Here is a 16,312-nt window from a genome sequence, read left to right on the forward strand (position 1 = left end):
GTGGACTGCACTCGTATGGGGATCTCTGTCCATGGTGCTGAACCGGCTATTGGACCCGTCACCACTCACCATGCTTCGCCTTCCACAAGATTATCTTTATCGTCTTTTTAATTTAACACTTATTCCTGTCCAGGAACTACGGATGAAAATTAGCCTTGTGACTATGATGTGGTTCAATGGTATATTGTGCACTTTCCCTGTTAATAAACATTAAACAAAACTAAAAATCACAGGCCGCACTGTAGGCTACTGCAGTAACTTTCATATTTTCGAGACTACCGGTAGCCTACGGGAAGATATCAAACACTAACCAATTAGCTGCCTACTTCATGACATAGGCCTACGAGCAAATTTCTTTTAAAAAAAACAAAAAAAAAACCGCGACTTTATTTTTGATAGGTCATTGAGATGTGGACAGGAAGCGAACTGGGATAGGCGGGGAGGGGTCGGTGTCGTGCCAAAAAGCGAGTGCCTGCCAAAACACGAGTGCCCTCATTGAAACCAATGAAATTTTTTGAGGGAAAATTATACTATTTTTTGCAGAATTAATTACATAATTTATGAACTAAAATATGCTTATGAAACAGTACTCGTCCTCCACTTAATATGAGCTATTTGAATGAAACTGTATCATTTGTTATGACAATTCTTAGATTCTTTTATGGAAATAATACCGAAATTGTAACCAGTTCTTTGTAATACTTCCAGAAGGAATGTAGATGCTTTATTGATAGGCTTTCCATCTTAAATTGTGTTGGATTTATCGGCAAAAATGGGTAAAAAACATCTGAAAAATTGGTCATTGGTTTCCATTGGTTTCAATGAGGGCACTCGTGTTTTGGCAGGCACTCGCTTTTTGGCACGACATCGGCACGGGAATCGAACCCGGGTCAGCCGCATGACAGGCGAGTGGCAGAGTGCCCCACCGGTTGTCCACGGCAGGGCCAACGTACGGGCACATTTCACAACACGTTAAGTTTATGCACCATGATGTGCAAAAAGAGCAATTCACCATAAGCGAAAACGCGGTTTTCCCTATACGCAGCACAAATAAATAGGTAACAGCAGCTAACCAGTGCCCTCTAACAAACTTAGTGATGATCAGTAGACTTTTCCAAGGAAAGCATATCTTTAGACGCCACCCGAGAGAGAGAGAGAGAGAGAGAGAGAGAGAGAGAGAGAGAGAGAGAAATGTATACACACCTCTATACCTAGCCTATAGGGCTGCATGTTTCACTGTAGGCTACATGAAAATGAAATAATGATAATAATGGAACAAAACACCAAAGTGACATATACACTGTTTTTCCCCTTTAGAGACAGGCATGTCACAGCAGCACTGACCTCGCCGGGTTGCCCTCCCCGTGGCGTTGGCGAATAGGAGGGGAGCGAGCGAGCGCGTGCGAGCGGCAGCAGGTGGAAGAGGCAACATGATGCACAGATTGCGCCTCGCGCCCCTGCGACTACATCGCTCTCCACAGACAGCAGCTGGCATCGGGGTGCAACGGTCACTTAAAAAAGCAGCAACCCTCTTACTCAGTTGTTTCTCTTAGACGACGGACGACAACTACCATGTTATATTGAGGACTGCGCAACTGTTTCTGCCGTCGTTGCCTGAAAAAATGGCAAATTGTCGAACCCGTTAAAGTGTGAGTGAGGATACTGGACGTGTATCGGGGAACTTGTGCAGGCAGAATATACTGTAGGGGCTTCGTCTGAAGTGTTTTTCCGAGGAGCAGAGAATGCGCGTCCCTCCGTCTCTGGATATCGGAGGGACCTCGGTGTGCTGAACTAACCGGCGACTGCTGCTGGATAAATGACTGATCAAAGTCTCATTGACTTCAGCGGACCGAGCCGAGCCTGCGGCTGAATGGGCAATGAACGTGGCCGGCAAGCACCAACCTGATATTATTGAGCGACCAGCTAGTCTTTTAGTACCAACATGGGTAAGCAAAGCTCCTTCATCTCATTCATCTCAGAGTCAGATCACAGCTTTAATGGCAAAACTCTCGCGTGCTGATGAACAGCGTTGTGCCATTTCAAAAGGTCTGATTTTTTAAAATAGACTGCCAAATTTGAATGCACTGACTGTAACAGAACATGCTTCGTCGTTTCGCGCCTTGGTCTCATGGATGTGGTCGAGTGCTTGCATTATGCTCTTCAGTGTTCATTTTCAGGCGACTTCACTTTTCATAAGCATCTTGTCAGAGCTATGGATAACAAATTCCCGGTTAATGCTGCCTGCTGTCGAATACAAAATACTTCAAAAGAATGTCAGGCTCCCAACATTTGTCAGCGCCTCTCGTATTATATGCTAATAAAAAAACCCTGCTGTCCTAAGTGTTTAGGCTGCGCTAGATCTGAGCACTGCTTACATCAAACACTCAAACTTTTGCTGTTCTGTTGTTTTACTCTTGTGTTTTGTATATATATATTTCAATGGTTAGTGAATTTTGAGTAGGCTATGCTACTAAAGGAGTGCATCCATTCATTCCGAGATTGCACATAGTAGCCTATCAAATGTGTCCAGGATAAATGGGAAACTGTGCAGCTGTTTTTGGTCGTTTCGGTGAATAAAGGCCCTATTTCTTCTTCTTTCCTCCTCCGCCTCCTCCTCCTCCTCCTCTTCTTCTTCTTTCCTCTACGTCTTCTTTCCTCTTCTTCTTCTTCTTCTTCTTCTTCTTCTTCTTCTTCTTCTTCTTCTTCTTCTTCTTCTTCTCTCTCTCTCTCTCTCTCTCTCTCTCTCTCTCTCTCTTGCAAGTGCATACTTGCATGCTCTGTTGCAAGTGAATTAACATGTACATTCAGTAATATAGCAAGCACTGCTGTCTATCATGTACAATTGAATTGCTAAAACCACTGGGATACCAGGTGTATACTTGGTCTATGGCCAAATATATGAAACACAATTATTGTGTATTTTGTGTAACACACAACCGTGTGTGTAAGGGATATGCTGTTGGACGATTTAAATTATATCTCTTGGCTTTACAAGTTTTTTTCTTGAATGGTCCTTTACCACTCGCCATGCCTTCTTTCTTACCCCACATGACATAGAGTTTAAGCCTAATGTTTGCTCTTTTGCTAGCCTATTGTATCATTAAGAAGTGTTTGTAAAAAATATATTCCAGCACAAAAACTGCCCTTCCTTTCAAAACCATTCTTCTTTTTAAGATCATTTTACACCTTTTGACCTATGCCTGAAAGAGAAACGTTGGTAGTTTCAGCATGCAGACAGAAAGTGTGTGGTCTCGTCTTAGCCTTGGACAGTGCCACGGGAGCTGCTTTTAACAGATATTTCAATAAAAAGGAAACTCCTCCACTGAGGTGAATTGGGGAAAAAAAATCTCTCCCTCTTTTCCTGTCACTCTTTACAGAGTTTGATACAAACACAATAACCAGGGTCAGGTGCAGGTGAATTCATGAATTAATTATCCTACCCAGCTTCACAGACTTGTTTTAAATGATGACGGCACCTGGTGTACCGTAGGCCTATCAGTGCTGATGATGCATACGGGAATCCATGCTGCCTGCCACGGCTCCAGTGATTTTTAGTGATGAAAACAAGATGCATAATGCAAGCGAGAGGAGAGGAGAGGAAGAGAAGAGGAAGAGGAATGGAGAGGGAGATGAGAGGAGAGATGAGGAAGAGGAGAGGAGAGGGAGAGGAGAAGAGGAGAGCAGAGGGAGAGGAGAAGAGGAGGGTGAAAGAGAGAGGAGAGGAAAGGAGAGGAATTGGAGAGGAGAGGATGGGAGAGGACAGAGGAGAGGAGTGTTTTGGGCCTATATGCAGTATAAGGAAGATGAGAAGAATGCTTGAGGTGGGCTGCTGTGAATTGGCACACCTGTAACTGAGCTCATCCAGTAGTACACAGGCCAGCCATTTCTAGAAAGCATAGTTGTTAGCCAGTTAGCAACTTGGGTAGTTGCCAATGGGAAATTGTATTTCAAACAACAGAGTAGCTAACATTGTTCAATTCAATTTCAATTTATAAGGGACCATGACACGGAAATATGACATGATTTGTAAAGGAATCTTAGAAATGACATTTGCAATGTAATTAAGTTATATTTTCAGGGGACCTAGTGAAGGTGGGGTCTGTTGTAGGCCTAAAGGTGGCCACCTTCAATAAAGGCCTACTTTATAAAATTTGAAGTGGCCCTCGAATGAATACGAATCCCCACCCCTCTATGTTCTACTGTACCCACGGACTATAGGGCACAGTGGCCTTCTATAGAACTTAACGGTTCCAATGCAGCTGCGATAGGTCTGCGAGAAAACTTCCGTCATAAATTTCCACAAGTGTACCTTAGAACTGAGGACAAGAACTGATAGGCCGCGACACCTGCTTGTTGGGTTTGACTGTCAATCAAGAGAATTCTAAAACAATTCTAACTGTCAATCAACCCCGCTAACTATGGTCATTGGTCATTTGCACAGTTTAATAGCTCTCTGTTTGAAAGGGACAGAAAACTACCTTTTGAATGTAACAGAGCCGACTCGTCTCCCATAGAGATGCATGGGAAATGGCGCTCTACTTCCTTTTCATGCTCAAAAATTGTGTCATGTCCCGCCCCCGGATGTTGCTTCAGTTATGAATCGAACGTGCGGCGTTCCCTATATTTACTATATTTAAGTCAGTGACTGTACCTGATCGAAGATTTCTGTCCCATGTGTTCCAAATGCATGGACTCTTTTCCAGACATTCAGAGACGCTTCACAGACCATATACTGTGACATGTGTTAACAAGGAGCTGTATGGTGGAGAAGTTAGCAAACCCACAACGGGAGCGGCGATGAAATGCCATGCCTTGTTATGTTCTTCCTCATGTACTGGACCTGGCTGAGGAGTTCAGCCTGAATGTATTCTGAATCTTTTGCATGTACGGACTCTTATCGCATCCGATTACATGTTCTTTTCATGTTTTGTGTCATGTGCTGTGCTGTACCTGACTGTGGAGTATGCCACTAATTAGGAACTACTACTGCAGTGAATTGGCAGTGACAAGTGTGGCCTACATTGCATGTGACTTTTCCTCCCTTCCTTCCTTCCTGGACCAGGGATGTCTGGTTGAAGTGTCAGGGCTTTGATCAGAGGCCAGCATCACCTTAGTGTAGTGTAGTGTAGTGTAGTGCAGGGCTTCCCAACCTTTACCAAGGCAAGGCCCACCATAGACTAGTGTATGCCAAGGCCCCCTTTTACATGGCCAAGGCCCCCTTTTACATGGCTCACGCCACTCTAGTTTTCTGTGCATTCACTTTAATAACCATATTCTAGGTCTGTTAGTCAGTTTCCACTGGGATATGTACAATGATCATTTAATGATAAGCTTAATAGTATTTATGTTCAGAGATAAAATCAATTATTATGATACAGTACCTAACTGATGGGAATATGGTTAAGATTATTTTTTTGTTTATTTTGGTGTACATTAGTTATTTAATTTATTGAAATATTAATTTTGTTTTGGCTTTCCAGCCAACCTGGCATGGCCCCCCCTAGCATCTCCTCGCAGCACCCCAGAGTTCTCCGGCCCCCACTTTGAAACCCACTGGAATAGTGTTGTGTCGTGAGCTTATGCTGTACAATGTAGTGCAACACACATTGCAGGGCGGCAAAGGGAATTCACATGCGTCTTCTTGTCTTTCATCCTGTTACCCTTTAAGCTGATGAACCTCACAAAAGATTAAATGTTAAAAAAAGAGCTACTCACAGTGTTAGCTTATGTTAGTCTTCCTGTTTTCCCGCCCTCCTTATATATATATATAATTTTATATTTCTTCCTATACCTTTTTTGAAAGATCTTTTTTAGTCTTTTTAGGACTTAATTTGTGACAGGAAAAGATTGGGGAGAGAGAGACGGCGAAGGATCGGCAAATGACCTAGGCCAGAATCAAACCCAGAGACCTACCATTAGAGCCATACATAGTCATATCTAAAGATGAAAATAGGGCTGCTTGATTATGAGAACAATCAATATCACAATTATTTCAGTCAATATTGATACCACGATATTTTTAGACAATGTTTCTTTTAAAGGGACACTGTGTGAGATTTTTAGTTGTTTATTTCCAGAATTCATGTTGCCCATTCACTAATGTTACCTTTTTCATGAATACTTACCACCAGCATCAAATTCTAAGTATTCATTATGACTGGAAAAATTGCAGTTTTAATACATGAAAAGGGGGATCTTCTCCATGGTCCGCCATTTTGAATTTCCCAAAAAAGCAATTTTTAGTTGCAAAAATTACTGTACTTGGACCATACTAGAAAATATTTGTTTATTACTTAGTAAACGTTCATGTAAAGATCAAATTTGGCAAAAGGCAGCCCAATTTCAATGAGCAGCTTAGTTGCAGTACCTTTTTTGACCATTTCCTGCACAGTGTCCCTTTAAAGACAAATTAATTGTGCTAAACAATTCACAATCTTTTCTGCCTTTAGCAGTTGGAGTGGAGGGCCATAGAGAAACACACAGTGGTGTTCTGCAGGAGTGTTGGGTAGGAAGTCTGCTTTGTGCTCGCAATGGCTCAAGTAGAGGGAAATGCATTGCACTTAGCGTAACCTACATTTTGGCAGTGTAGACAAATGACAAAAATATTGTTTCAAATCGATATTATGAAATTTGATATTGTTTGACTGCAATATTGATATCACGATATTAATACGATATATTGCACAGATAAAAAGCAACGGGGGGAAGCTGTAGCCAGAAGCTACCATGTATATTTACATTCAAATGGATATAACTGCACTCTTAACAAATGGGGCACTTGTGCACTTCAAGCACTATGTTTCTGTGCTTAATCAATATGCCATGATATGCACTGAAACATATAATAGTGCCTGAAGTGCACATGTGCACCATCAAAGACACAGCAGTAGTTTCAACAACGACTTCCTTTACCTGGTAGGTAGCAGAGTCAGAGTCAATCAAATATGCTCGTATTAATATGAATTCTCGTATAATATTACCATCCAAAGGGCCTCCATTTAGCAATCAAATTGTCATTGGAGCGTGCATGCCATCAGGTTAATAGCACTTCATTGAAGTGGCATCCTCTATCTAAAATATCAAACGTGACATTGAGGCGTGTGTAGCTATAAAATCATTACCCAGCGTTTTACTGTGGAACAACATTCAGGGTGACAGATCCCATTTTTTAAACCTGTCCGCGGAGGTAATCAGGACAGTGTCAATGCCAAGCTCACTCCGCTCTGTTCATCTTGTCTTCATCATTCATTCGGCTTCTGTCATTCACATTCAGGTCCAAATGGAAGTGTCACGACGACTGGACCATATTAATCTATCAACTGTAGTATTGGTTGTGACAATAACTTGACCTGACAGCTCACATGCGACGGTCGTCAGGGCTGGTGTGTTCGGGATATACACTATAAGGGAAATGTTCTGTCAGCGAAGAATACAATCGATAGCCTGGTTGTCATGACAAACCAAGGATCCCATACACATAGAGTTAGTCGCAGGCTCAATAGACGTGTATCAAGTACTTCTGTACAGAGTTACAGCCTAATAAAAAAATGACTTTTATGACATTATTAGTACCATTTTCATTTTGCTGGATTTCTTCAATCCAAGGAACGGCAGACAAAAGTCAGGTTTGCTGGTCAGACTTGAAGACGAATCGAACACCACAACAAGATTCATCACATGCAGCATGTGGCCATCTTCAGTCGACAACAATAACAACACCATATATTATATATCGTAATAATAGTCCTAAATTAGATTAGTCTGGAGACAATTGTAACACACTGTAGCCTAATTTCTTAACATCAGAACTAGGCCTACTTGACGACAAGTCTCACAGCAGGCTTCATCACAGGCAGCATGGGCCCATCTTCAGTCAGATTCCCACCACTTTTCACTTTTATTTTTACTTGTATTTAACCACAGAGTGTTACTCAGTCGTTGTTCAGCCCATTTCACTCCAGGCCTATTTACAAGCCTTAGGTGGACAATATCAAAGACAGCTCCTTATTGTACATTGTATGTATTTCACCACCACATTAACTGGAAGAGCTATTGAAAACTGGCAATAATGAAAGTAACCAGTCAGCATCAAGCGCTTGCATTCAATAATGAGCTTGCCAGTTAAGCCTGCAAGTACCCAAATAGGTGCAAAACCGTACGTTTAAAATCCCCCATCCTAATTCAGCTTTTTGAGAGGGGTATTAAAGAAGCTTCAGTGGTATTAATGTTCAAAAATGAAACGAATGAGTGTATTAAATCTAACATCACACAACAAGGATCAAAACCATTCTGTGTATCTTTTCAGTTGCATTTTTTTCTGTCTACAGCTGATTTTTATTTTATTTTTTTTTGGGGGGGGGGGATTTAATGTGCCTTTAATGTTTGCTTGAAAAGCAAAGGCTAAGGCCATACAGAAATGTTGTTGTTAAAGCCACGAAGCAAAACAGTGCAACATATATAGTACAATACAATACAACATGTACTTACATAGTGCAGTATCTCAACTATGAAGTTGACTCAAAGCGCTTATGAGATAGCCTGGGAACTCCCATACTGCCTTTAGTTCTACACGATCATTCCGATCTGAAAGACAGTATGGAAGCTATGATCAAAAACCAGATCATGGTCCCTGTCTTTGTCCAATCAGAGAGCGGGACAGGTGTGTCATAATGGTCAAGTATTCCAAACTTTACAGTGTCTCTGTCCAATCAGAGAGCAGGGCAGGGTGTATAGTTAGGGATAATTGACGACATGGTGTGCGTATAACAGGAAAAATAATGCACATCTAGATGGTGATGCCGCCACAACGCGAAGCAGAGTGGCCGTTACACCTCTGTGTGCTTTATTTTTCCTGTTAAACGCACACTGTGAAGTCAATTATCTCGCTTATACCATATGTACCGTTTGTGAGAACAAGATAGCGAGTGAAAACCGCAAAACATTCTGTTGAAACTGTCTTTCGTTTACACGGCAACTGCAACCATTGGGGTCTGAAAAATTCTGAAGACTGACTCCTTCCAGAGTCGGGAGTTGTGAAAATGACCCGGGTTGTGCTTTATGTCGCACTCCTTCAGATCTTTCACATTTTTAGATTTGCCGTGTAAATGAAAGCCACTTGCGGTAAAAATGTTTCCATATCAAGGTAAATTAACTTCCACTTCTCATTAGACATCTTATTACACACTTGATGACCTTTTTCATCTTAACAAACAAAAAAACCCAAACAATTTTCGGTGTGGATGCTTGCTTCACCAGCAGCAATTACTGGTAAGTTTTTGCTCTTTTCATAGCTGTCTTTATTGTTACAGTTTATTAGCCAAAGGAGCAACAGTAATTTCACCTACATCCTTTGGTAATATATATAGAAAGGATTTTGCTCCTCCTGCCTATTAGTTTTACGTGTTTAAGCTAGCTGACCCAGCATCAAGCCCCACTGGCTCCATCTGCACTCAGTCTGTGCTCATATCCCAAATTAAATTCTCCTGTCATTAAAACAGCATTTTGTCAATTTGCAGAGAGGCTCAGTCAACAATCATAAATCTAATCCAAAACACATTTGTGAGATTCAGCAAATTGCCTCCTGGCTCTGAAAAAAAAGAAAAACAAACAAATTCTTACATGTGTAATGAGAAAGAAACAATTATAGGAGGCAGAGAAGTAGGGAGTAGAAGGCCTCATATCAACTCTGGCAGTACTCTCAACACAGGGGATTTCACTAACTTGCTTAAGCAGCCGTTGCTCAATGGTTAGGGGATTTGCTCTTAAGATCAAATGGTCACAGGTTCAAGTCCCACCCTTAACAACCCCCTCATCCATGACTGACATGCCCTTGAGCAAGGCACCTAACCCCACATTGCTCCAGGGTCTGTAACCAATAACCTGTACCAGTAACAACTGTATGTTGCTTTGGGAAAAAAATGTCAACTACAGGTAAGTGTAATGTGTAATGATCATATGAGCCACCTGAATACAGCCTGGAATACATTTGTGGGAGGGCAGACATTTGCATAATCTGTACTGTGTGTTGTGCCTGGTTTGAAGTATACCTCTCGTATGAGTCCGGCCTGGGTCATTTCCTATCCCTGTCCTATCTCTCTCCCACTCTCTTCCCATCATACTCTCCACTGTCTCGACTATCAAAAAGAAAAAAGTGTTTTCCTCTTACTTGTCAACAAAGTTCAAATAATAGGCTATATTTATTTCTGATTCTGATTGGCAATATGTGCAGAAGAGAATGCTAGGGAAGGTCTAGAGGAAACAGTGTAGGCCAGGGGTTATTCAAAATTACTCACTGAAAAGATTGACCAGCTTGCGTAGTATGTGTTTGCCTGTTCACGGGCAGCATAAAAATAATAAAGTTTTCACCAATGTTTTGGCCTCTTTGCCTCCCACATAGCCACATTTGTCTTACCAATTAAAGATGTACCACAGGCATTAACCTCGGGTGGCCTGGTTATCAAAGAAAAACAGCTCCATAATTGTAATATGACTGGAAAGCTGAAATGCCTTGCGGAGTGAAAGTTTGTAAACTCTCCCTAGGGTGTCCCTGTAGTTGCTATGGTCACCACAGTCCTTCAGTTCATGCAATTTTGAAGGCTATGCACTCTCCTGGGGACGGGGTGGTGGTGGTGGTGGCGGTGGTGGTGTGTGTGTGTGTGTGTGTGTGTGTGTGTGTGTGTGTGTGTGTGTGTGTGTGTGTGTGTGTGTGTGTGTGTGTGTGTGTGTGTGTGTGTGTGTGTGTGTGTGTAGGGCTTGGGTAGCACAGTTTGCTGTCAGAAGATCACTCTCCCATTTTGAACCAAATTATATAGACTGGACTGGCGTAAGTACACTATCACTGTATCTCTGTGGCGGGGAATGTAAACACAGTTTGTTTTTAACCCCTTAGCGCAGATATATGTCTTAATTTGTTACTTAAGGCTCTTGGTAATGTCATAATGTTGTTATGATGTAGTTGAGTATTTTCAGTAAGGAGTGAATAGACCCATCGACGGGCCCATCTGCAGAGGCTTATTCTAATGTTTTATCCACTTTTGTTATTCTATAAAGCGCAGAAAACATTGGTGGTGGTTGTTTAAATTGATTCAATTTATTCAAAGTTATACATTTTCATTTTCTCTGTGTGCTACTGTTGACCAAAAGCAGTCTCTATTGTGTTGGGAACTATAAAAGCAGAGAAGTCAGTGGCAGTACCCAGTTTGGTGCTGGTTTGACACAAGTTGTGGAGCAATAGTGGAGTAGGATATTCAACAAAAAGGGAGGGGAAAATCCTTGGTCAAGGCACTTCAAATGATTTAAAAGTCCAAAATCAAATTAAGTGCCTGGACCAAGGATTTTTCATCCCTCTTTGTTGAACATTGCACCCTCCAAGAGCACCAGTTGTTTTTTGAGGAATACTAACAGCGCTCTACCTATAGTCTTGTTCGAGTAGAGTAGAGTAGTTAAGTAGAGTAACTTTGTTGATTCTCAAGAAAACAGTACTCCTACATCTGATATATTATTACATTTATACTCAGGGGTTCTTAGAAGTTTATGTAGTCCAGTGTCGAACAAAACTTCACCCTCTGTAAAGATAAACTTCAACAAAAACGGAAGCCTTTACAGCCCATGTTTGACCAGATGGACAAAAGCGGCAATTTCCCTCTGATCTTTCCACAACAAAAGACTTCCCGTCGTTTGTATTCATGGTAGCGTGCTGGCATCGGGAGCCATCAGACGCTCCAACTACGCGGTCCGATGTCAGTTTAACTAATTACCATATCCTGAATTCCCTTTGCATCTCTGTGGCTCACCCAAGGACAGATAACTGCACAGGCCTACAGGCCCCAGTCCCAGGGGCCCAAGCCTCTATATTTCCATTCTCATATTGCGTTAAAATCACACTTTTAACAACTGTATCCCAACAGCATAGACTCCGATATCTGGCCTAAAACCCTGAATCATTATGTACACTAGCAGCACCCACTGAGGGGCCCTTTCTTGTTGTCTGTCCCAAGGGCCCATGGAATCATAATCTGTCCCTGGTCTGTCTGGCTGAGTTTCAGAACCATGCTGCACTATGTTGCCAGCCACAGAGTTTGACCATGGAAGAAATTGTTTTAGTTTTTAAAAAGTATTCAAAGTTGAGCTTTGCCTTGGGTTAAGGCTTGTTTCTTTGGCATTGTAAATGTGGAAAGGCATTATAGACGTGTAGTTGATGATAGTTCTTGATAATTGTGTGCTTAAAGCATTAAAGTATCAGTGTACCTGTAAGTATAGTGTTTTGTCTATGAGCAATTTGTCTTTGTTTTAATTATGAACAAACGTGCAGATCTCAGTCTTAGAAAGTAAAAACAGTCATACTGTATACTTAGTTCTCATACCTGCTCTGCAGACAGTACAGACGATATAGGCCTACAGTAACTAACTGGGTTTTCTGCTTGTCTCATGATTAGTAGTAATACAGATGAGATTCTTCCAAAAACTTAAACAGCACAGGCTATCTAATAGCATCTAGTCTGACCTGTTTCCCTCCCTCCTTTCCTCTTTATTTTCTTTCCTTTTTTCATGCTGCTAGCTATGTTATGTATTGCATAGCAATCTCGCATGCTTTTTCTAATGTCACGGCCCCAGATTAATCATATGCTTGGACAGATGCGGGACTTAAGGGCTCAATTAGGGTCAGGCCGGCGTAATTCAACCCCCCCCCCATATTTCCTCTCGGCTGGCAACATTTCAGCAGGGCATTTTCAGCAGCCTACTCTCTAAATGTGATAGTACAGTACAAGGACGGCTGCAAAAAAGTTATCTGTCTGGTATTATTGCATTTTCTGCAGAAAGATATGGAATTTGCAGATACACAGGAGGGGAATATTAGTTATCGCACAGTACACAGTGACTGACTCAGTGGATGATGGACTGATAGTGCGGCCAAACATACAGTATTATCTCTAAAACAAGCTAAACAAGGTGCTATTACAGAGCATACTGTATGAAGTTTTCCCATCCTATTAGATTGGCTTTGTTTGACTCTATAAACTCGAATAGTCCTACTTCCGCAACACAACTTTAAGACTTTGGCCCATCCATATTGCTAGGCAACCGACCAGCTGATTGCATACTGGCTGTGTAAAACTATTTCGGTGCAGTAGGCTAGCCTACAACTTTAGGGCGTATATATTTTTTATTCTTTTATATTAGGTCTTTATTCATTATAAAATATAATTCAGTACGACAGGTCAGTCTCCGTGAGTATATGTGTATGATAAATTATTTAAATAGCCAACTTTAATGTTGAAATGATTATTCATTTACAAAATTGTGAATCATAAATGAATAAGAAAGATACAAGATTGCTGCCTGACAGTGAGGTAGCTGCCACACTTTGGCTCAGAATTGACAGCAGATTTTTTTTCACTCCCTTTGGTTTGGATGGCCCTACATTTATTTTTGGCTTGGTACTTGAAATGGTGTGGCAAATGGGAAAAAAAATTCCTCATTAAATACCACTACGGTGTCGATTGGTGAGACAAGCGGCCTAACTCTGTTGTTAATGTAGGCCTACTGTAGTTCTCCAATAAACATTGTATATGAAGCGAGAAAGGGACATGATCTACCATATTGTATGTGAAGATATCACACTGTACCAAGGCAGTATGTTGGCAGTTATAATTACCGTATGTTCTCAAAGTTGTTAATCCTAAATGTATTGAAAACCTACAATAAGCTGTTGACACCTGCTAATTGAACCTTGAAATTGGATCACTTAATTACCTCACATGTATTAGCTGGGGAAAAAAACAATACAGATTGCAATACTTACATGTATCAGCACATTGCAGAGAGAAACTGATACAAAAGTCTAAGGCTGTGGTGGTTTTCATAAAAAGTAGGTCATATAGGTATACCAAAGAACATGTGAGTTTTGTGGAATATGACAAATGGAAGGAAAAAAAACGCCAATACAGAGTGTCCTTTTACTTGTTTTCAGTTACATGTTGTCTATACGCACGCAGGCACGCACGCACGCACGCACTCATGCACACACACACACACACACTGTGCAATGTGCAAGCATCTGTCTGTTGCTTGTATACATCAAGCTAAACCATGTCTAAATCAACTAAATACAATTGCGTATGTATATGGGGCAGCCGTGGTAAAGAGATAGAGCTTTAGATCAGAGGATTGCAGGTTTGAATGCCACCCTTCCACTCCCTACCACACTCCTTGTCTGAGGTGCCCTGAGCAAGACACCTAACCACTGCTCCAGGAACCAATGTAACCAATACCCTGTACAAAAAAAAATAATTGTAAATAATTTTCAATTAAAAAAAAAAATGTGTCAGCAAAGTGTAATGTAATATTTATCTGCAGAGAGGGTCTTGTGTTTTGCGAGCAGGTCTTCTGGGCGTGTTGTATAGCTTTGTATTCTTCCTCGCCCACATTACGCTATTTGAAGACCCACCCCTATCCTGTCTTCAGCCTAATTGGCTGTAACCCTAATGTTTTTCCTGTCAGCATATGGGGATGGGAAAAACTGCACTCACTGTTGGGTTCTGCAGTTCATATTCTTTCATGTTGTCTGCAGTGAAATGTGAAAAAGGTGACATCTAATTTACCAAAAAAAAACAAATAGACAAAAGAAGAATAAATCCTATGAACAAAATTCATGTGCTCATGTCCTCTGTTGGAAGTTACCTGCACTCTGCGCGATTACACAACAGCTTATGCAATACACAAGTGATCAAATGTTTTAAATGGTAACACAGCTGGAACAAAAGGATTTTTTCACACAAAGCAGAGCAGTCGATGAAGAATTACAAAGGGCTCGATGGGGCTCGTTTGGTCATTACATTACATTACTGCAGGTGCAAACAAACTGATGTGTATTGCTGAAAAGGCTGTTGAGAACCTGTAGTGCATCACTACATAAAAACTCTCATCAAGCCTATTTTTCCAGTTTCAAGTAAAAACATATAGTCAATCTTTTTTTATGTTTCTTTTGGGGTTTTTCAACTTTATTTAGACAGGACAGTGACGAGTGGGACAGGAAATGAGTGGGAGAGAGAGACGGGTGAGGATCGGGAAATGACCCGGGTCGGGAATCGAACCCAGGTTGGCCATGTAGCAGTCCAGACTAAAGGGCCGTACACACACATCGCTGCTATTTACTAGCTTCTCGCTTGCTCGCCTACTCGCCACTCTTTCGTGGAAAGTTTGCTGAAAGTGCCCGCGGCTTTAACTGCCAATGAACAGGCGAGAAGTACCAAACTCTGCATTCCAATTGGTTACTCGCTTACTCACGTCGCTCGAAGATAAAATATTTGCAACTCGGGATCCGCCCACATCGAATCGCTTGTACAGTACTCACCTGCGAGTCTCGCTGGAACACATTGACATTCTATTGACTTCATTCGCTGAGCGAGTAACTAGAAGCGACGTGTGTGTACGGCCCTTAAGCCACAGCTGGGCCACATCTGGTCAATCTTAATTTAAGTGAAAGTCATTTAATAACCAATAATTATTTCTATTCTCCCAGGACTTTTTATTTTTATTTGAATACTTTGTATGTTTTGTTTGTTTTTTAGTCTTGTCCTTGTATAATGTCATAATTGTCTGTATGTTCAAGTGTTCCCAAAACGCAACACAAATTCCCCCTGGGGCAATAAAAGGTATATTCATAACAAGAACTTTCAAACTAGAATTTAGAACTAGAATTTAGACTATTTAGACTTGCTTTAAGATATCCGTCGGGCAAGTTATTTTTAGATGCGTCCCAGCATCTCTATAAGAGGGTCTGTCTGTCCGTCCGTCCGTCGTCCGTCCGTCCGTCTGAAACGCATTCCTTCAATTGTCCCTTCCTGTGTCCACAAGGCGGCAGAGTTGGCATTTTAGCCTGGAGCAAATGCGTGCCAAAACGTATATGATATGTTACCAAACCGGCAAGGCTAAGCTGATTGCATTGTGAGACAACTGAGGGGGGCATTGCATTTTCGGCATTGTTTTGCGTTTGGACAGTGGGAGGCAACTTCGTTCCGTCTCCACGGCACGCCAACATCACTTTGAGTGTCACTTAATGTTCACGGTCTATACCGCCTTGTGATACACTCGGCTCATGAGGATGTCAAACGTGAAGGGGACTTAATCATGTTGTGTATGATAGTGTCGTGTTGTGCTCAGCTATTTTGGTTCGTCAGAAACTCGCGGAAATGAACGATTTAGAAGTCGGCAGGTGGCAGCGTAATTAGTTAACAGGCGACCAGCAACGCATACAGCTCTTCCTCTAAACGTGGACCTGTCCTGTAATCTTTGGTTAGCTTTTTTCCTTTCA

The 16,312-nt window shown here is 41.6% G+C and overlaps 1 protein-coding gene across 1 annotated transcript in view; it reads left to right on the plus strand.

Moving 5' to 3' along the window:
- The first annotated feature begins 1,864 nt into the window (after positions 1-1,864).
- The window catches only part of sntg2 (syntrophin, gamma 2), a 118,331-nt gene continuing 103,883 nt past the window's right edge, over positions 1,865-16,312 (plus strand). Inside the window, exon 1 of the mRNA XM_063183413.1 lies at positions 1,865-1,946. Coding sequence (XP_063039483.1) covers positions 1,878-1,946 — 69 coding nt within the window. The 5' untranslated portion in view covers positions 1,865-1,877. The remainder of the gene's footprint in view (positions 1,947-16,312) is intronic.

This window comes from Engraulis encrasicolus, chromosome 19 (assembly GCF_034702125.1).
Source record: "Engraulis encrasicolus isolate BLACKSEA-1 chromosome 19, IST_EnEncr_1.0, whole genome shotgun sequence".
NCBI classification, from domain to species: domain Eukaryota; kingdom Metazoa; phylum Chordata; class Actinopteri; order Clupeiformes; family Engraulidae; genus Engraulis; species Engraulis encrasicolus.